Here is a 22,087-nt window from a genome sequence, read left to right as displayed (position 1 = left end):
ACTGGGTCACAGCAGCTATGAGCCGCCACGAATGGCCCTGTTGACCCTGTCAGCTCTCAAACGTCCCTCCCATCTCCCACCGCTCGTCGTCTGTGATTTTACGTACAGAACTCACAAAACTGCCGGACCAAAAGCTCGTGGTGCCTTTATACCTACACCCTTGGAGGGGAGCTGGTAGAGAAACCAGCTGTGTCCCGATAAAACCCGTGACCCTCCGTGTCCGCATCTGTGTGTGAGACCCACGTCCCCTCCGGCCCTTATTGCCTGTCGTGCACCGCTGTCGGTGCAGAATCCCGAACCCAAGGTCACTTTGAAGATTACTGACACTCCCAGTATTTCCACTTGCAAATTCCTACCAGTGACGGAGCACGACGGGGCCCCAGCGGTGGGGGTGAGGCTGGAATAGTGGGGCTGCCCTTCTCCCAGGAGCTGCTGACCCGCATATACGTCCCTTCGTCATCTCTGCCCCCTGTCCATCTCTGGAGTGGGTGAGAGTTTCGCTAGCTGGAGGGGAGCCCCCCTACCCTTGCCCCCGCGGCTGCCTTCGCCGTGAGGGCAGCTACCAGGTCACGGGGCACGAGGAACAAAGGGAGGGCCAGGGAGAGCCAGGTGCATCGTACACAGCCTCGTGGGATATAACAAGCCGGGCAGGAAGGCTGGGGGTTGGATCGCTACCCTGCGGCGACCTGCTTCTGCCTCCATCTGCCACCTCCTTGCCCTCTGTCTCCCCGATGCCCGGCCCATCTGGTCTTCCTCACATGCTCTTCTGTGCTCTGGTGGTAAGTCAAATACTTCGTGTGAACGCGACACTGGAAACAAATCAGTTTAATTAAAGTCTCCGCTGAGATAATGTAGTCGCTGCTCGGATTCCAGCTACTTTAACTAGCATCTGAACAGCCAACGGTCTCTCCTTTTCTCTCCCTCATTAGCTGGAGAGATACGCAGCTTTGTGGGGGGGGGGGGGGGGGAGAACCATGCCACAGGGCCATTTAATTAATCCCGGAGTAGATGGCCATAACCAGGCCCGAAATCGTTTCTACGCAAGGCCAAGGGGTGGGCGTGCTACTGTACTGCGAGAGCCTCGGGCCTTTGGGGAGAGCCACGTGGGGATGTGGGGAGGCCACGCGCATGGCTGCCTCGGAATCTCCAACACGGGCAGTTCTAGCTAACTCCGCTAACCAGCTCTCCCGTGCTCAGGAGCCGTCTGTGGGTCCACTGCGCACAAGCGCAGCAGACAGAGGACAGGCCCCTTAGAACCAAGAGAATCAGGATGAGCTGCGACTAGAGAGGAGCCCCCTTTGTTCCTTCCCATTGGTTGTGTCCTTCAGCAGACACATCTGCAGACGTTCTGCACGACGGGCTTGCACTCGTGTGAAGGGGAGGCCGGGAAGCTTCCCCCTCAAGTTCACACACAAAAGCCCCGGGCCTTTTGGTAACCTGAAAGGAACCATTACTGAAAGAAAGACTAAGACTTCAATAGATTTTGCTTTTCTTGCACACCCAGCACTGTGGAGCCCCCGTGAAGGCCTGACAAATGCTCGTCCTCCGTGAGAAGGCTAGTGTGTCCACGGTCACTGAAATACAACGATAGCAGCTGAACATCCACAAGTAGTCACACAATCGAAAGACAGGCAAATGGATACACGTTACACTGCAAAGGGGGAGCTACGTTGTAGAAGAAGGGGACGTTGCTGGGATTCAGGGCAGAACACAAGAGTGTGACTTTCACACGTCTGAACTTTCTCGTTTTACTCAAACAGGAGAGTGGTTTGTTTTGCTGGTAATTTAGTAAGGTGGGAACGTTTAAATAAGAAGGGGAGAGGAGAGGGAATGCTTACTTCACTTAAAGAACTTAATCTCAGTGTCAACACAGTCATAGAAAAGATCCCCCACTTCAGTGGGGTCCAGAGGGTCAGAGCTGGTCAGAATTTCTTCCATGGCTTCCAGGCCTTGCTTCTCTAGTTCCAGCATGGTCTTCCTCAGCTTGCGACCTTGCTCCTGAGGAAGGGCGGGAACAGCGAGAGTCACTACGATGGACAAGAAAGCCTCTCAGGGGCCTACCCACCCCATTCGATCTGTTTCCCCAGGGCTGCCGCAGGGATCATTCTAGAATGCCAGTGCGGTTATGGTACTGCTCTGCTTGGCATACCTACCTCCTCACTGCCTTTAGGATAAAATCCAGACTCTTGAGTGATATTCAGGAAAGGCCTTTTGTAACCTGAGTACGAGGCTCTTGCTTGCCTCACCTCCTGCCAGGCCCCCCAAAGTCTCCCTTTCTCTTTAGCCAAACTGAATTAACTGCATTCTTCCAACCCATGATACTCCACCTTGCCCTTCCTCGGCACTTGGTCAACACGCACCCATCTCCGGGCCTCTTTGAACCTTTCCTCTGGGCTCCCTGTCCATGCCTTTACTTCTGCCGTGGTTGTTCTCTTCCTGTCCTATAAGGGTCTGTCTATTTGCCCGTGTCCCCCATTAGACCATGATCTCCCGGGAGTGAGAACTGGGCTCATCACCAGGCTTCAACGCCTGGGACACAAGAGGCATGGGACACAGGAGGCACCCCCAGTAAATGTTTGCTGAATGGACAAACGATCAGTGAATAAACACGTGCCGTGTCCGTCGCCCGACGTACTTTCTTCTGAGCTGCTGAGATTGCTTCTTCCACTCGCTTAGAGTGTGTGACAGTGAAAAGCTTCCATTTGCCCAGTTAGTCCCAGAATGGAGAAGCCGCCGTCAGCAGCCGTCCCCCACTTCCTAACACGGCCTTGACGCAAAGCAACGGTCATGTCTCAATGTCAGAGCCCACCCACCCTCGTCCGTCTCATCTCCGTGGCATTTTGTGCAGAAGGGCTCAAACACACGCCCCTCTCTCCCTCCACCTTCTAGTTGCCAGAGAGCCCCAAAACGACGCACCGAGTGGCATTTTCACTCCGGGCTTACTGTCATCCACCTGGAAGACAGGCACTGCTGGGAACCGCAATAGACAGCCCCGGACAAAAGTCAGTGCAGTGGAGCGGAAGCACTCACGGTTCCACGGAAACATCCAGCAGGGAAGACGGAGGTGAAAACACCAGGTGACTCTGACATGTCAAAATGGACATTTCTGTGGCACGGAAGTGCAAAGCCTTTGGATGGTGAGACTGCCCTTCTCTGAGATGCTTTCTGAAATCCCTTGGGTTTACTGCTGATGGCACCCTTCTTTCTATGCTTTTTATATAGTCCACCATGCCAAGCACAAGAAAAAAAGCTCACCCAGTCCACGCAAATGCAAACGCCAATTTCCCTACAAGGTGTCCCTTTCTTCAGGACAAACTAGACTCGTTGCAAGTTGGCAAATACATGCTTGGGAAGCAGATGGGCGTCTAACTGCCACGTTCCTTCCCCTTCCCTTCAGCAAAACGGAGTCTTGGATTTTATACGCAACCCATCACTAGTGGCTGCTGTGGGCATATACTGGGTGTAGGTCTCGTTTGAATTGATGTCTTGTAACTTTATTTGCCAAAGCTTTGCGGGGAGGGGCGGGTGAGCTGCACCTTGGAGAATAACTTTTTTTAAAAACTAGGAACCTGGGGCGTCTGGGTGGCTCAGTCGGTTGAGCGTCCAACTCTTGATTTTGGCTCATGATCCCAGGGTCGTGGGATCAAGTCCTGTGGAGGGCTCCAAGCTGAGTGTGGAGCCTGCTTGAGGTTCTCTCTCTCTTTCTCCCTCTCCCCTGCTCGTGTACACACTCTCTCAGATAAAAATTGAATTCAATTTAAAAAACTAGGACTTTGAGAATCTTTTTTGAAAAACTCTTTTAAAATTATAGTAACATACACATAACACAACGTTTGCCATTGCAGCCATTTTTAGGTGTACGAGGTCAGTGGCATAAGGACATTTGCACTACTGTGCACCACCGCCCCCCCCCCCCGTCTGTCTACAGAACTTTTTTGAAGGATTACTTTTTTTTTTAAACAACACATGATTGCGTCTTTAAGGTATTGCCATCTCGTACCAACGTTTTACCCCCAAAAGTACACAAAGAATTTTAGACAGCAGGAAAGCAGTTACCCCCACCAGAACTGCACACATCTATTATTCCCAGGGAACATCCCCAGGGAAACAGTAAATGAAAGAGGGATATTCCCAGCCCACTGAGTTCTAGGACAACATTAGACGTGGAAGCTTCATTTCGTTAGGTTTCAGGGGACTGGCCGGAAAAGTGAACAGCAGCCTTCTCGGCAGGCCTCAGGTCCCCGGGTTTCTGGACGGAGGCGTACTGGCGAGGAGGGAAACGATGTGCGGGATTAACGCCCTCCTGCCTCCTCAAGCGCAGACCGCGCCCCCCTCTGCCAGCCCACCCCTAGGCTCACCTGGTCACTTTCGATGACAGCGCGTGCCCACTGGTGGGCCTTGTAGAGCTCGTGCCGGCGATCTGGCTTCTCCTGGAACCGAGGCTCCTTTTTGGCAGGGTCGTCGTCCCCAAAACAGGGAGATTGTGCTTTGGGGACAAGTTTCACATCATCCACAAAGATGAAGGGCTTGAATATGGACCTGGAGGGAAAGGAGAGGTGCTTCAGCCCAACTGAGCTTGAGGCGTGAGGACATCAGAGGCTGTCCTTTCATTAGGCCATCGCTTCCTGAGCCAGCTCCCGGCGGCTGGCGGGTGGGGGCCGAGACAGACACAACTGCATATTTTAGTAAATATTTTAGTAAAGCTGTCATTTGCCAGCTGCAAGTTCTTCTATGAGCAGCAAGGAGACATCAAAACAGACTTGCTGTGTTCCTGGAAGAACGTTTGGGAGGCCCCTTTCGGCTGTACAAAGTAAGGCGAACGGACGCGTGGCGTTTGGAGAAAAGGGTGCAAGGGGCCATCCATCTAGGCTGAAAGGCGTCTGCCTTTCTCTACCCTGGGGCAGCACCTGCAATAACAATAGGAGAGAGAGGGCTACAAACACGCCCCCAGGTGTACGGGTCGGAGCCGGGTTATTTTCTCTCCTCTACGCCCGTGCCCTGGCCACCATGCTTCGAGTGGGTTAGCAGTGAGCTGGGATATTGACTCCTTCAGCCCTGAGGTGGCGGGGCTCGAGGCGGCCGGGGAAGCCCTGCCAGTGTGCCACACAAACACGTTCAGGTGTGCCACAGTCTGAAAAGAACTGGGAACCGGGGACCCTGGCTCCCCGAATTGTGTCCTTGAACCCGGGGCTTCGGCATCACCCTCAGGCCCCGCCCCCATCCTGCTGAATCAGGATGTGCGCGTCAACAAGGTCCCCAGGGGATTGGCGATAGACCAAGTCTGAGGAGCAGGGCTACAGGGACAACAGGACGGGCTCTTCCCCCATCTGAAGCGCCCCCCCCCCCACCGCCCCACGCCCGCTATCTGGAGGTAGAATGTTCTATGAAACTTCTCGTAAGCCAAAATGGTACAGAGCAAAGAAGCAGTTACCATTTCATAAGAGCGAGAAGCCTCTTGGGATTTCTTTCAGTTAGTGAAAACAGGTACTGTACTAACGCACGTCTTTCGTAAAAGGGACGTGGCAGAAAAAGAACTTGCGGATAGCGGGGGAGACCTGTCATGAGAAGTAACCTCTTAGGTTAGTTCCCTGAGGAGGTCACGGGAAAGAGGGCTCAAGAGAGTCAAGACACAGAACTCACTCTGCAAGACCGGGCTCAGGCTAAGTTGATTTGATTATTACAAGCAGCGAGACCTTCATACTCCAAGCTGGGGAAGTGGGGTGGGCCTGGTTAAGGATGGGCACCAGGTACCCTGTTCATGGACCCTCCCTCCCCAGGACATGGGGGGGCTGCCTTTCATAGAGGGACCACGAAGTGCCACCTCCTACAGCCTCTTGAACATCCACGGGTCGTTGGCCCTTCTACTGAATGCTCAATACAATGCTGCATCATCCAATTAGTCATTCAGTTGATTCTGCAAAAGGGCTGCAGGGTGAGGGGTCCCAGGAGAAGGGTAACAGACCGGGAAGGGTGGGGAAGCGGGAGGAAAACGGGGGGGAGCAAAGAGTCCGGCACAGACATGGCTTCTGGGGCCTTCTGGTCTCTTACAACACAGCGGCCTCACAGGAGGCAAGCATCCCATCCTTCAGAACCCGATAGCACAAGGGGTTCCTGAAAAGTCGGCGCCCATCGTGCCGCCTGCCAGCAGACGTTAATCTGCAGCCTCCTGGCCCGGCGCAGAGACCCTTCTGTGGGACCCTGGCTCTGAGGCTCCTGCTGTGCAGCCCCAAGCCCACACAGTTCACGTCTTCTGGGCCGCAGGGTCTGTGCCGTGGCCAGAAAGGGTCAGAGTCGTGACCTCCACAGGCTTACGCTGGGCAATGAGGTGGCCAGGCTCAGTCACTAGGAGGGCGTTACTTTACATCTCAGGACCATTCTGACACGGTGGCCCCGTGGGCGAGAACCACGGTTCTGGGGGGCCAGGAGGGGCACAGTCTGGTATCACTCGTCGGGCTGAGCATGGATCCCAGATCTGCCTGACTCATGACAGCAGCGGCGGGGCACTGGGCTGGGCCTCAGAATGAGGGTATGCGACTCCTCTCTACTCTGACCAGCTGTGGGGGCACTCGTGCTCCCTGTCTCTGATTGGGACTAAAATGATCTCGAAGTTCCCTTCCAGCTTCCAAACCTATAAATTTCTATTTGTATGTCATGCAGTTCATGAACTTGTGACTCTGACTTCAAGACGTTCATGCTGGGGTGCTTGGGTGGCTCAGTCGGTTGAGCGTGACTTTGGCTCAGGTCATGATCTTACGGTTCGTGAGTTCGAGCCCCACATTGGGCTCGTTGCTGTCAACACAGCTTCAGATCCCTTGTCCACTTCTCTCTCTCTCTCTGGCCCTCCCCTGCATGCTCTCTCTCTCTCTTTCTCTCTCGGATCCTCTGTCCACCTCTCTCTCTCTCTGGCCCTCCCCTGCGCGCTCTCTCTCTCTCTGTCTCTCTCGGATCCTCTGTCCACCTCTCTCTCTCTCTGGCCCTCCCCTGCGCGCTCTCTCTCTCAAAAATAAACATTAAAAACAAGAAGTTCATGCTAAGCACAGTCATGGTCTTTTGCATCCAATACATAGGATAACAGTGTAGTAAAAATCAGAACATTCCAGTTGATGGAACTGCCAACCCACTCCACCTCAATAAAGGTGCCCAGTGGCTTTTCTAAAGCAAGAAAGTACCATATGTTTACTAGTTATCCCATCTATCAGTTTTCTTTCTCAAAATAAATAACAAATACGATGGGATTTCCATAATACTCTAATGCAGCCAAAGCTCTCCAAGGATTTTTCCCCCAAAGTCTGTAAGGAAGTCAGCACCCTCAACTGCCACAAACATGAAGCACAGATTTGTCAAGTGGTTAAAGGGAGAGTTTTTGAGACTGAATAAATAAAAAACTACTGCTGATAACAAATTGCAATAACACTAATAATTATTTAAACCTGAATGTGGGAATTATAATTCGGGGTTTATTTGTGCCTATGTATCCAAAAAAAGCAGAATGTGGGTAACTCGATGGTTCCCAAACCTTCTGATTTCTCACCAAGCCTTATAAAAAAATCACACGAATGATACAAATAGGTGAGGAGAATTTCTGACATTTTCCCACACTTGAAGTTCAGATCGAGGGGGGGTGCCTGGGTGGCTCAGGCGGTTAAGCGTCCAACTTCGTTTCAGGTCATGTTTTACAGTTCGTGAGTTTGAGCCCTGCATCGGGCTCCGTGCTGGTGGTTCGGCGCTTGCTTGAAATTCTCTCTCTCTCCGTCTCTCTCTCTCTTCCCCTTCTCCACTTACTCTCTCTCTCTCTCTCTCTCTCTCAAAAATAAGCTTTTTTTTAAAAAAGCCCAGATGGTAGCTTCTTAAATGCCACTTCATCAAATGTATGCTAAGTAACGACCCGGACATTAAATGACTTGACCAAGGTCACATATGCAGCCAGCGGCAAAGCTGAAACTGTCATCTGAGTCACAAGGCACACCCCTCCCAGGCCAGCGGGACAGGGCAGGGCACACTTTGTCACACTTGTGGAACCCTTCCAGAGTGTCCCAGGGATGGCCCTGACGTGAAGCACAGCTGAGAGGGCTCCAGAAAGCTGGTTCAAAGAAGCCACCTAACCCGGAATTCACCCTGGGTCACCCGGCCCCTGCATTGTGTGCCGTGACACGAACACAGGCTAATAGGCCCAAAAGGGGAAAGTGCTTCCGGCGGCAAAGAGTCTCCCATCAGCTGGTTACTGAGGAGGTTTAAGGCCGGCTGAGCGACTCTACAGGGACAATCCACCGTCAGGAGGGACAATTAAACAAAGGAAGCCATGAGCGACATAAAGGAAACCGTATGACCACGACCCTCAGCTCTCCCTGAGACAAATCTAAGGCACGGTCTGATGACAGGGACCAGAGCGTGCTCTCCCACGCTCTGTCTCAGAAGTCTGCAGAATCTTAGCCTTCGAGCCCAGAGACCTGCTCCCTGGGAGGCGTCCTGGCCTCATCTGTCCCTTTTGTCTTCCAGAATCTTGTGACGCACACGCCGAGCCAGTGTAAAAAATGTTTCCCTGTCATTTGTTTTCTCATTTGGCAAGAGAGCATAATTACTGTGGAAACCCCTGACGTTTTATAGCGTGTCATAACTTTCAAAGTGCTTGCATTCAGTTCTCCTAGTACCCCTATTTTTCTATTCGCTCACTTTTCTATTCTATCCATACAACACGCAAATACGTGTTGAGTAATGATTGAGTACCCGTCACCATTCTAGATACTAGGGACACAGCAATGAACAAGGCAGGGAAAACATTTCCATCCCATTTTACAGATGAGAAGACTGAGGCTCACAGCAGCTAAGTGTTGGGTCCAAAGGCATATTCCTAGTAAGTGGCAGATGGAGAACTAAATTCAGGTCTTCTAAACTGAGGTCAGTTTTCCGCCCACGACCTCACACCATTATATTAACCTTCTGTTGGTTCTTCATACACACTGTGCAGAAAAATAAAACCCTTTTGGTGCTTTGGGATTTTATCATCAGTGGCCAGCCGGCACTTCTGACCTCAAATATGGCTCTATCCTTAGGAAGGTGCAGAAACTCCCCAAGCCACTCAGCCAGGCTTATCCCGTGCCCTGGAGTCCCCCAGATCCACTGAGGGGAGTCTGGCACAGAGCGGGGCAGCACAAGGCTCCTGCGTGGGTGAATCTCCTAAACGTTCAACCAAGCTCAAAATAACCCAAAATAACCAGTTTTCTCTCAATTGCAGGTGTCTCTTGAATGGGTCGCTCTAGCTTCACTGTCGGTCACTTTAATCACACGATCTCAGCCGCATCTGGCTGAGGGCAGGACCTATCAGTGAAGGGCCTTTCTATTTTAAAGGGAAAGAGAACTCGTACATTTGGGGCATGGGATGAGCTTCGGGCTGGATCCAGATGCTCTGGAAGGTTGTGAGGTCAAAGGGCAGGAGAGAGGAGGAATCTGGTGCTGTACGCATTCAGAGTGAAATTGACGGGGGTGCTATTTCACACGGGGCCCTCACCTCTGGGTACGTCTCTGCTGGCTGTTCCCTGAACAGTACCAGGGATCGTATTTACCTACGCGGCCGCGTCTAAGGTTTGTTAAGTGTTATCTCCACCAACAGACAGGCCGCTCGTCACTACATTTGAATTAACCAGATGAAACAGTCTCAGTTGACTCAGCTTAGCCTCTCAAACTTAGCACACTGGGAGAAGAGAAGGAAACACACACACACACACCAGGTCCCCTGCAACTCCCCAGCTATTTGCCGCTAGTTAAATTAGGCCCAACATCCCATTTTCCTAGAATTTCTTCCCTATTTTCTGTTTCCTGGGCCGAAGTCCACAGCCTCATACAATGAGAGAAATGGGTTGGGACACAGCCTTCTAATATTTAAAATGGAAAAATTTTTTAATTTTCTCCCCCTCTTGGTTTCTCCATCCTGTACACCGAGTGGACTTTCTGTGGGCTTTCTCAGATGTGGGGGCCTCTTGGCGATGTGCCGGCTTGGCAACCGTATCTGAAAAAAAATAAGCCCCGATCCATGGCGTCTGCCGGCTTCTGTGGTATGAACATGCCCACTGTGACCCGTGTCACGTTACCAGTGTGACGTCACTGAACACAGGGTTGGGAAGAGACGCACCTGCTCGGCTCTCACGGGCTCCAGCCCACTCTCACGGGCTCCAGGACCCCGAATTTCACAGTCTCAATGTGCTAAGGTACCTCTCTCCCCTTTCCCTCTCCAATTCTTCACATCAGTGAGGCTTTGGCAAGTGCCAGCTTCCACGAAGGAAATGGCTTCCAAAGGTCAGAACCAGAGCACTGAAGTCAGTCGCTGTCACCACGTGGATAACTGAGGCACCAGCTGACTCAACGGAATATTAATAGGACAGAATCTGCCTCCTCAATAAAATTAATTAAAGGTCTTTTGCATCTCCCTCTTCAGCTCTCAAACTCTGACTTTTGCACCTCCTTCCAGCCCTCAAACTTGCACAGAACCTGGTCCATCCTGGAAGGGGCGGAGAAAGAGGAAAAGAGCGCGAGAACAAGTTATTTCCAGAGAAGGATCTGTAATGAGTCCACCGAGCAAAGGGCAGAAACGTGTCGAAGCAGACAGAGCAACAGTCAGATGGTGTCCTTTGGTTCCGAACATTAATTGGGAGGGATAAAGAACACAGTCCCGCTCTTAAATCATAATCTTTCGCGAGCCCCCTGCTTTGAAATGATTTCCTGAAAACATCTCTCTACTGTTTCCAGCGTCAGCAGAAGCCAGCTAAAATTTCCCCCATTTACTACCTAAAAACCCAAGAGGAGGTAATTATGCTTCCTGCTGACAAAATAGAAAATGTTAAACATGCCCAATTACAGAGAAACACTGAAATGGTGAATAGGAGAAAAGACTCTGTGACAGTTCTAACAGTCACAGTAGGAAACGCAGCTCCCTTAGCCCTGAAAGAAAAAATGAATGCCTTAATCTTCTTTAAGGTCTTTTCAATTAATTTAACCATGAGTAACTTTCTTTTAAAATTACTTGAAATCTTCCAGATTAAATATAAGCAGGCTATTTCCCAGCCCATTTTTAGAACCGTACTGGGCCCTGTACTTCAGTCTAGGAAATGGCATTCCTTTCTGTTAGTGTTCTGGCCTCACACAGCCCTGTCTTCTAAGCACAGCTGGGGCCGGTGCCTGAGACATCAGGAGCAAGGCGGGTACTTCAGGCCTTCCTCAGCTCAACCCACTCCTTCAAAGGCTCCTGCCCACTAAAGAACACGGCAGGGCATTCTAGTCACTCTACAGAAGGGCTCTAAGTGCCCACGTGTACCCCTGTGGTGCGGCACAGAGCGCTCCCAAGAGGCAGCTGAGCCACCAGCGTTCGGGGCAAGCTAAGTCGGAGTCCATGAAGGGAGGTCCAGACAACAGGGAGAGGAAGGACGCGCCCCAGAGCTGGTGGACGGACAAGAAGGCGGGAGAAGGGCCATCCATGAGACCAAGCATCCAGAGCTTCGAGATAAGGTCAAAAGGAAGCAGCCGGGGTCAACCAGGAGCGCACCCTGGGAGGCCGACTGGAATACCATGGAGAGAGGAGGTTCACCGTGGGAGGCCATGAGAGGGTGGCCAGGCTTGTTTACTGGAGGAGTGGGGGGTGGGGGACGGCGGGGAGAGGAGAGATGGAAACATAATCTACAACAGGGTACCGTTTCATGGCTCTCTGCATGCGTCCATGCTATCTCTCTACCCAAAATGTCATTCCTGCTTTTCATTCCTAACAAACTCTTCCTCTTCCCACAATGCCCGGCGCGCAAGAGATCCTTCCTCAGTGAAGCGTGCTCCTTCATCATCTCCTCCAAGCCACCTGTTACCTTGCATACACTTCATCCCTAATACCCAATCAGCATGATATCTGGTACACAGTAGGTGCTTCATACATGCTTGTTGAATGAATAAATGAGTGGACGAAAAACTAGGAATAGCTTATACTGAATTTAATAGTCAGGTCCTGCTAGAAGGATCTACTGATATTGGCAGTAATTTACAAGTAAGTCCGACAGGTCAAGAGAGGTACTCGGCTTTTCCCCTGAGTCATCTAAGAAACCATCCCTAGCTAGACACCATCATTGTCTTCTATTCCTGAAACAGTAAGAGGAGAATAAATATGTTTAGCTGAAAAGGGAATGAAATTGAACAGCTGCAGATTTCCTGATAGCAGTCAAAGATCTGACACCCGATATACAAACAATGATGAGTGTTTTCAGCCAAGAGAACCCCTAAAAAATACCACTGAAACTATCAGAATAGGACATCTTCGTGGTTTTCCAGGCTGAGGGTCAGTCTTAACCTGACACATTCGTAAGCTCACCTTAAAGATTCTGATACAAGAGGTTTGGGCCAAGGCACCTGTATTTTTCAAAAACTCCCCCAAGTGCTTCTGATAATGAACTGAATTAGAAACCGCTGGAAAGCTGTGTCTAAGCCACTGAAGCCATGACTTGCAGTGTATGTGACCGAACGTTACCAGGGAGTGGGGCTGCTGTCTGCCTGGCAAATCAGAGATAGTCTTAATAAAAGAAAAGTTAAGCCTACTGTCTATTTACTTGGATTATCTCATTTAATCCTCCCCACAAGCATACGAAGTAGGAGCTGACATTATCCCCAGGACCCCCGGTCTGTACAGCACACTGAAGCTTACAGAGGTTAAGTAACTTACCAGCCACTCAGTGAGAGAGATGGAACTCAAAATCCTCACAGGTGATTCTAGAGGCTGTGTTCTTAAACACTGGGCAGTACAATGCCTTTGCTGAACGTAGGCAGAAAGCAACTCCCTAAAACACAATGTCTTACAAAGTGGTCAGTGCCCGGAGGCGCCTGGTGGCTCAGTCAGTTAAGCGTCCGACTTTGGCTCAGGTCATGACCTCGCGGTTCATGAGTTCGAGCCCCGCGTTGGGCTCTGTGCTGACAGCTCAGAGGCTGGAGCCTGCTTCGGATTCTGTGTCTCCCTCTCCCTCTGCCCCTCCCCTGCTCACACTCTGTCTCTCTCTGTCTCAAAAATAAATAAAACATTAAAAAAAATTAAAAAAAAAAAAAAAAAGAAGTGGTCAGTGCCCTTGACGTTGCCTCAATCTGCATTGCCTCCGGGCTATTTGGTCCTCTAACTTACAGGAACTGATTGTTTTGATCAATCTTGGGCATTCCTGCATCTGTCTCACTGTGTGTTATGTATGTTTGCACCCCTCATGCATGTTTGCACAATGCCTGGCCCATGATATCAACTCAATAAATATCGGTTGAATTTAAACCAATTTGATTCCACGGATGTCATAAAAATGATATGACTCCAGCCAAGAACTCCCCTTTGTCAAAGCTCTTTGTGCTGCATTGGCCACGTTGGGGCCGACTGAAAAATGTGACTCGGCTATAGAAAGAGAGGTACAGGGACGCAGCGCATGCGCATTGGATGAGCTTTCGAGGAGCACATACTTCCTGCCAGCACGACTGTGTCTCAAACAAACCTGGAAGGATCTGGGGTCCCAGTGAAGTAGTGAATGCACGGCGAGCTTCTATTCTGAGGCAGAACAGACACTACACTGGCTGTGGTAAGGAAGGACTCAGAATCTATACAGACTCCACTGGCTTTGTCCCGTAAGATGTCAATCATAGTCTGCACAGTGATGCTTTCTGTAAAGAAAAAAAAAAAAAAGAGAGAGAAAGAGAGAGAGAGAGAAGCTTTAATAGCGGCAAGTTGTTAACCAAAATCCATTTGTTCCTTTTCTTCTTAGTTACAGAACCCTGGACTATAACTGCCCAGCTACAGACTATGTTTCCCAGCTTCCCTTGTGGCTCGGGCGGGGTCACATGATAAATCCCGACCAGTGGGAGAAGAAATGCTACGTGCAACTTCCTCGTCACCTCCTCGTCACCTCCATACAAAGGACGGTTCGCCCTTCACTTTGTTTGCCCCTCTTTCTTCTGCCCAGGACATGCCCGCAAGTCGGACCACAGGCGGAAGTCAAACGTCGCGTATGGCTGTCCTCTGGTGCCGGGTAACCCACCAGCCCCGGACTGGCCATATACATCTAGACCATAACACGGGAGAAAAATAAGCTTCCATTTTCTCGAAGCCATATTATTTTGGAGTCTCCTTGCGCTAAGTAGCACTTAGCAATTTCTCAACCAGTACAGTATGCAATAGAACGATATCCATAGGAAAGTATTTGCAGTCTATGCACAATCCACTAAGCAAGTTCTCTCATACACACTTGCTGGTTACAGTCAGCACTGTATTTGGAGAATGACCTCTCTGCAGTGGGAAAGAGACACACAGAGAAATATTCAGAACATTCACAGCCATTTTGAGTACTGGCTCTGACTTCAGATAAATGCGTAAACAACTCCTTGGCCACAAAGGACCCCGGTTTTACGTTTTCTCCCTCTGATCATGATTCGTTAAAACACTATTCTTTCCGTCTATGTTCACATAGATGGAATCAAAGCGTCACATAAAGAAGAGGTGCCTTAAACTTCACTAACACAACTCACGTCCTCTTTGTACATTTCCAATTGTAATATGCCATACCTAAAAGGATTAATAAAGCCTTGATTTCTTCAACTACCCGGTGTTAAACATTTTTCATTGTCTTACGAATGAGTTTGTTGATTTAAATCAGGACCCAGTCGGTTGATAACAGCTGAAATCTCTTTTGACCTCTGCCTCTCACTTTATCCCCTTGCATTTTATTTGTGGGGCCATTTCTCCTATAGAGTTTCCCACAGTCTGCACTTTGCAGACAGCAGCCCCTGGTGTTACTTAGTATGTCCTCCCATCCTCTGCATTTCCTGTAAACCCGTAGCTAGGTCCAGAGGCTTCATCAGATTTAGATTTGATGTTCTGGCAAGACTGCTTCATACATGGTATTATATGCTTTTATCAAGCTGGGTTTGTTTTTTTGTTAACTTTTGGAGGTTTTTTTTGAAGTTCCCATTTTATTTTTAATTTTTTTTTAACGTTTATTTATTTTTGAGACAGAGAGAGACAGAGCATGAATGGGGGAGGGGCAGAGAGAGAGGGAGACACAGAATCGGAACCAGGCTCCAGGCTCTGAGCCATCAGCCCAGAGCCCGACGCGGGGCTCGAACTCATGGACCACGAGATCGTGACCTGAGCTGAAGTCGGACGCTTAACCGACTGAGCCACCCAGGCGCCCCATGAAGTTCCCATTTTAAAATGGATCACTGTCCTACCTTCTTACCCTTAATACATTAAGTTCTACAGCCAAAGTCGTGACGTGTTCTTCTACGTTAAGCATCGGCAAGCTTTTTCTTAAAGAACCAGACAGTAAATATTTCAGGCTTATGGGCCCCACCACCTTGCTGTAACTTACCTGTCGCAACTCTGCAACCGTGCCAATATGGCATGGAAGCAGTCATAACCAGCACCTAGATAAATGCGCACGGCTATGTTCCAGTAAAATTTTATTTGCAAAATAGGGGATTGCCAACAGGTCCCAGTCTGTTGACCCCTGTTCTAAATGATCACAGGTCTAACTTACAAAACGCATGTATCACTGGCAACTATAAAATGTGGCCTCAGTGGTTTACTTGGAAGGGTTTCCGCTCGGGCACAGAAGTAATAAGCTATCCAGTCACCACGTTTGCCTCAACATGGATTCTGATTAAGTCAACAGCTAGGTGCGAGATAGAGGGTTTGGGAAGAGAATTCAGAACAACAGTTCCAACTCAACAAATGTTCACGGAGCAAAAGACTATAAGGGACACCACGAGGGGATCCCAGTATGAGTGAAAGACAGCTCCCTGCCCTCCAGGCTCAGCAGGCCACTGAGAAAGGAAAATACAGGAAGACAAGGCAATGAGTGAAATACACAAATGCTGAGGTAGAAGGAAGGCTACAGTAAGTTATCACGAAGACAAGCACAATGACTTGAATCAGAAGGAGGAAAAACCCTCGTGGATGAGGAAGCATCCTGTAACAATAGATATACGTCATCCTGCCTGCACATCAGGGACATCAACACAAGTTCATCTCTATGTACAAGGTCCGTTCTCATTTCCACCTCCTTGCTCACCCCCCGAAGTTCAGACAAGTTCTCTGAAACACAGCTGCAAGACAATAGGTATGAGAGGGAGAATCGTAAGGGGTATACTAACTCACCTTCTTTCTTTTCTAAGCTGTCTTTGCCTGCACAGCAGTCTAGGTGGTCATCAGCTGGAGAAAAAACTTCGGAAAAATTGAACTCGTCCTCTCCCGTCCACCAGCCTTGACTCTGAGCATAACTCCTGAGCTCAGGATGCTGCGCGTCTATCTTAGTGGTGAGCGAAAGCTGATTGCAAATACACTTCACTCCCTCTGTAGAGAGTGCAAAGTCCGGTTAGCTGGAAAGATACTTAGAAGGACTTAATCAAGAAATGGAAATTTACAGTGAATCCCTTCTCTGCGATTCGACTTTAGAGAGAGGAAACGACTCTATTTTTGAAGAGAGAAACACAATCCTTGGTCCTCTTGTAAGAAGACCTCCCAGAAGGTTTGACCAGTCCTGACCGGGCACTACCACATTTTAAAGGAGCAATGGTCGCTGGATCTAAAATTCACACTCGGAAGGAAACCTGTGCAGGTCTCATTAGGGCTAAATAAACCCCAGGCATCTATTAACGATAGGAAAAATGAAAGGTTTCTTGAAAGAGACATGACGTGACTTACAAGACTTATGAACATCACAACTATAGCCCTGCTTCTTCCCCAATTTAGGCTTCCTCCACTTGAAGGAACACTTTACACCTCCACCCTCTGCCCAAGTAACATCACTTTTGGAAAATACAAAGATGGCACCTCTTCATTCAACTTTTTTTTTTTTTCAGGTCCCAACATTTAGAAAAACACAGTGGCACTGATACTGAATTGTTTTAAAAGAACGGAATGTACCTGCGAATATACGTCTCTGAGGATATCAGTATGAGCGCGCGCGTGTGTGTGTGTGTGTGTGTGTGTGTGTGTGCATGCGTGTACGTGTATATGAGTGCAGAAATTCTATGGGAATTTTTTTCTCATAAAAATATAAGTGCAGCTAAAAGAGTCTAGAGTCGGGAGCGCATGAATGCTGAGTGCACTCCAGCTTGATGAAACTCCCCTATCGGCTGGCAGGCTTCCTGTGGCTTCTTCCAAAGCCTCAGCTGCAAATCCACTGAGGATGACTTCATTCTTCAAGATGCTGTCTAGAACACTAAGAAGTTATGAGTTGTAGCTCAAAAGAGGCCATCCGTACTTGCTGCTTCCAGAGAGCGTGCTGATCTTTTAAATTCTTGGGAGAATCAAGTAGAGAGAGAGATCAAACCACAAGCCGCAAGCCGTTACTGCCTAAAAACCGGTTTCTAGAGATAAGGTCAGTGCTGGACAGGGTTCTTCCAGTATGTTCTGCTCCACTGATTTGTTCTTCCAAAATAAGTATTCCTAGCTGATGGGCATTGGCCTTCTGCCGCTCGTCTTTTCAGAGGACAACACAAGAATAAAACTACTTAAAAAAAAATTAAAAATAAAAAGGAGCTTTGGCCTAAAAAGGGGCTTTTGGCATTCTTCATGCTAAGCTATCCAAAAAAATCCTGTGAACAGTGCCACAGATATTATTTTCCTAAAGGGCTGATTTATAATGTATGTTTGCTTTTGGGGCGCCCAGGTGGCTCAGTAGGTTAAGCGTCCGACTCTTGATTTCGGCTCAGGTCATGATCTCACGCTTCATGATGAAGCTCTGAGTCAGGCTCTGTGCTGACTGTGCAGATCCCGCTTGGGATTCTCTCTCTCCCTCTCTCCACTCCCCACCCCCCCCCCCCCCAACTCACTGTCTCTCTCTCAAAAGTACGGAAATAAACATTAAAAATAATATATGTTTGCTCCCAAGAATGTTAGCATTCAGGGCCTAGTTTCATCAAGTCCTGTTGCACTCACACTGCTGCTGGGATCAGAGGACATGAGATCAATGAGTCCAAGGAATGAATGGCTGAGCTTTTATTTCAATGTTTCGTGAAAGCACGCATTTTGAGGAGATGGGTTTTTTAAGCTGCATCTTGAAGAGAAACTAAGCTTCTGAAATGCAGGTATAGATCAAAAAGTTTTAAGTTCTATTTAAAAGCAATATATGACTGCTTTTTCAGCATGGACCACTAGCCCTCCTGCCGGAAACGTTGGAGAGTAAGGCTTCAGCTTAGAACTTTTTTGATAAAAAAGTTTAAGGTTCCCGCACTGCAGCAGGCTCAGTGATCCAGTGGCCACACCGGCTGTCTCAGTCCTGTAAGTGCCATAGGGATGGGGCACAGGCACCAGGAGGTATATGCTGGGCACGTGGGGGTGAAGAAACTCTCTGGGACTGTTGCAAGGGTGCCACCAGCCCATTCGGTACCCTTGTGAGAATGCGAAGAAGCCACCCTCCTCCAGGCAAGCGCCGCAAGCCAGCCACGTAGAGCATCCAACACACCCCTCGTCCACAGAAACCCTCATCACTGCACTGACTCAGGCCACAGAAAACCTTGACTCTCAACTATCGCAGATCTTCTGCTTCTAACTCAGGTCAGCTTTGGTTCCAATCACCCCTTGGGTAGGTCTGGAAAACAGGTTTCATCCCTATCATCAATTCTGAGGAACTGGAAGAGACTTCCTGACAAATTCAGTTGAGAAACTGAAGCCCAAGTTTAGGTTCAACACGAGAAGAGGGTGGCGAGCCACTAGCCGCGTGTGCCGTGAGCACAGGAGGGTAGAAATGGTGGCACACAGTCTAGGTACTTGTCATCCAGTCCTGAGGAGCATCAGGGGGGCTTCACTGGCCGATTCTCTCCTAGAATTCCTTCGTCCTCTCGGAAACCCTTTAACCCATGCTGGGACCTCATCCTGTCTCCAATATGAGGCTGCTAAGTGATGAGACAGGATAACCACAACCCCCTCTAACATCTCCTTCCTCAGAACTGTCTCAGAACAAAGTGCTGCAGGGAGCACAGAGCCACAACTGTGTGGGCACAAGATCCTTCCGAATGGATCCCCTAGGCCTCTGCGCTTCTAGAAACACTGTCTCACAGAGAAATGAGCTTGTCCCAGAGGCAGTCCACGGTCCTCACACAGATCCGAACGCCTCTTTTAGAGGAACATTCCAAGTGCGAGGAGCCACAGGGCTACGGGTGATGAGGGGCAGCTCCCTGTTGTAGGGGTTCACTCACTGAATGGAATGGGATAATCACCATTCCTTTGGCCAAGTCACAGAGTAACCATTTGGGTCACGAAACGGCCGGTAGCCACAGCCGGGTCCTGCCCAGAAAGCAAGCGGAAAATAAGAAATGTCACGAGCGTGTCTCCCAAGTGTTGACACCTCTGCAGCCCAGGTTCTTTCTAGAAGCAGAGCCCAGAAGTGAGGATACGGCACAGAGGGGGTCTGCCGCACCAGGGTGACTCCTACGCGTCCAGGCAGCATCCGCCCGAGCCTCTCTTGCCCTCGAAGCTCCCCCCCACCCCCGCCCGTCCACACCGCTCACCTGTGATCTGCTCAGCAGCCCAGTACTTCCCCACGGTCTCCAGCACCCAGGCTTCCTCGCGATCCACAATCAGATACGCGCTTTGGAAGCTGTGGCAGGCGTGTGCATCTTCGTAATAATTGCCACCCTGTCCGTGTTCCTCCAACAAGGCGACGATGACATCCAAGGCTTCTTTGGCTGTTGTCCCTCTTTCCAAACCAAGCCTGAAGTAAGAAGACCGGAAGTCTCCCTCAGTCCCTTCATACACTATGGTTCTCACCACAGTAACCAAAGCCTGGGGTGCAGATGAGTTATGAAGCACGCCGTCACGTGTAAATGTATGAAATATTGAGGCCGATACACAGATTCATGGCACTTGAGCTCAGGATGCGTCTTTCACGCATTCGGTTCCAAATCGTGGGGCTGTTTTCTGTCTTTGGGCACCCCCCATCCCCCCCCCCCACACACACACACACACAAACAGAAGACTCAGGAACCCAGTGGCTTCTCCCTCGTGAAAGGCAGCTCAGCCAACGCTGTTTCTTTTCTGACTGACTCCCATGATGCCGGCCAGCTCAGCTCCAGCCGTGTCAAGACCCCCTTTCTGTGGCTTATTCTCCCTCCTGCCTCCGGGCAAAAGGACACCTGTGCGCAGGGCAGCCTTGATCTCTGTTACTCTACACCAGGCATTTTGGTTGGTAACAAAGGGTTCCATTGCCAGCCCTTGTCCTCAGTACATATGTTTTACTCCGTCATCTCACGGGGAATGGGTGCCTGGTAGGACGCGATCCATCCTTTTCTGCGTATCTCTCCTCCTACCTATCAGCCTGCCTCTCCTGGTGTGGCTTAGAGCGTCACTTATCAAAAAGTACCTATTTCTTCTGAAATGAAACAGCAGTCTGCTCCCAGCCCTTCCAAGTAATCAGCCCCCTACAGAGGGCACAGATACGGCCCTCTGCGTGACCTCGGGCAAGTCCCATGATATGTCTGAAGTCCGCGTTATGTCACCTGTAAAACAGGTACCTGACCCCTGGGCTCTATGAAGACAGGTGTACGAGATACTGACTGTGAAAATACAAACACAACTGCCCAGGACCAAGGGGGCCAGTAGGTCTGAGAGGCGGCACGCTGTGGCCGAAAAACAATGGCTCAGAGATACGGGGACCTGGCTCCCAATTCTATGTGTGCCACCCACTGGCAGTGTGACCTTAAGTGACATAACCTTTCGGGAACGTGATTTTCTCATTTGTAATGTCAAAAGGGGACTACGCCCCTCTCGGGCTGATATGAAAGAGGATGGCACTTGAAATGTACTCAGCAAATGTCCACTAACTCATCTCTTGCTTCCAATCATAATTCTGGCGGCAGGAACACAAGCGCCTCAGAACAGAGACGACGGTGCCCGCTAAAATGGCAGCATAAGCCAGCTCTGTGGGAATTTTCATCATGCGAGCAATCGTCTCTAAAACTCACCCAGCCTGATTCTTGCTGAAGGAACCTCCACTGTCCTGCCAGGGAGAGGAAAAGATAATGCTACAGACTTATTTCTCTCTCTCTCTCTCTCTTTTTTTTTTAAGTTTATGTATTTATTTTGGGAGAGGCAGGGAGAATGCAAACAGGGGAGGGGCAGAGAGAGAGGGGAGCCCAACGTGGGGCTTGAACTCGCGAAACCCTGACATCCTGACCTGAGCCACAATCAAGAGTCGGTCGCTTCACTGAGTGAGCCACCCAGGCGCCCCGACAGACTTGCTCTCGTGACAGGCTTATCTTCGTGGTCAGATAATTATATATCCATTTATTGGGCATTTCTCAATTTTAGCTTATTTAGGAAGACTTGGTGAAAAGGCACTGATTTGCAAAGCTGAACCCTAAGACCTTAGCAGAGTGATACAAAATAAACTTAGGAGACGGTTGGCTTAAGCAGACTTTTCTGTTGGTGGGTGTCATCTTCTCCAAAGAGGACCGACAGAAGCAAGCCCTCACCTGCTCTTGAGGATCCAGAGGAAACAAGCATGCTATAGGAGCACCTCTCTGATCTGCCCGAGCTGTGCCCCGAGGAGGTCCCCCTTCTTCCTTTCACAGAGGCCTAGCAGCCTCTGGTCACATTGCCTCATGCATGCATTCCAGGCAGAAGCCTTGTCCCGAGGCCTTCACAGGGCTCCAATCTGCCCAGGCAAACACGTGCTAGGAGCGTGGGAATACCTAGCCAGGGGCACACCACCTTTGGAAGCCGTGACTTCTCTTTTGCAGCTTCTAGCTCATTCTCCTGCCGTTCTGCCTGCTGCATTCCACACTGAGGCGCCAGTACGCGCACTTGCCCTCCCACAAGCCAAGAACCTTGGCTCCGGGAGGTTCCTTAGTGCCCTCTGCGTATGGCGTCGGCAGCAGGACCTCAGCACTCATCCACAGACACCACTCTGATCAGACCCTCCTACCCTCTGTGCCAGGACCAAGAAAAACGATACACCTGGCCACTCCCACTTAGCCTCTGTGCCATGGGCCAAGGACAGGACAGCCTGCTCCACTGTATCAGGACGCAAACAACAGCAAGACTGAGGGGACAGGTGCACCCGGGCTACAGTAGTCTAGGGCCACAAGTTACCCG

General features: G+C 50.0%; 1 protein-coding gene across 2 annotated transcripts in view; it reads right to left on the bottom strand.

The window, feature by feature from the left end:
• Positions 1-809: 809 nt before the first annotated feature.
• Positions 810-22,087, bottom strand: part of SCRN1 (secernin 1) — a 60,459-nt gene continuing 39,181 nt past the window's right edge. For both annotated transcript variants that reach the window (XM_058724718.1, XM_058724719.1), the window contains exons 4-8: positions 19,504-19,706; positions 16,148-16,342; positions 13,491-13,656; positions 4,359-4,539; positions 810-1,998 (exon numbers count right to left, since the gene is read on the bottom strand). In XM_058724718.1, the coding sequence (XP_058580701.1) occupies positions 1,840-1,998; positions 4,359-4,539; positions 13,491-13,656; positions 16,148-16,342; positions 19,504-19,706 (904 nt within the window). In that variant the 3' untranslated portion in view covers positions 810-1,839. The remainder of the gene's footprint in view (positions 1,999-4,358; positions 4,540-13,490; positions 13,657-16,147; positions 16,343-19,503; positions 19,707-22,087) is intronic.

This window comes from Neofelis nebulosa, chromosome 4, assembly GCF_028018385.1.
Source record: "Neofelis nebulosa isolate mNeoNeb1 chromosome 4, mNeoNeb1.pri, whole genome shotgun sequence".
Classification (NCBI taxonomy): domain Eukaryota; kingdom Metazoa; phylum Chordata; class Mammalia; order Carnivora; family Felidae; genus Neofelis; species Neofelis nebulosa.
Note: the sequence above shows the minus strand (reverse complement) of the source record. Positions and strands in the feature narration are given on the sequence as shown.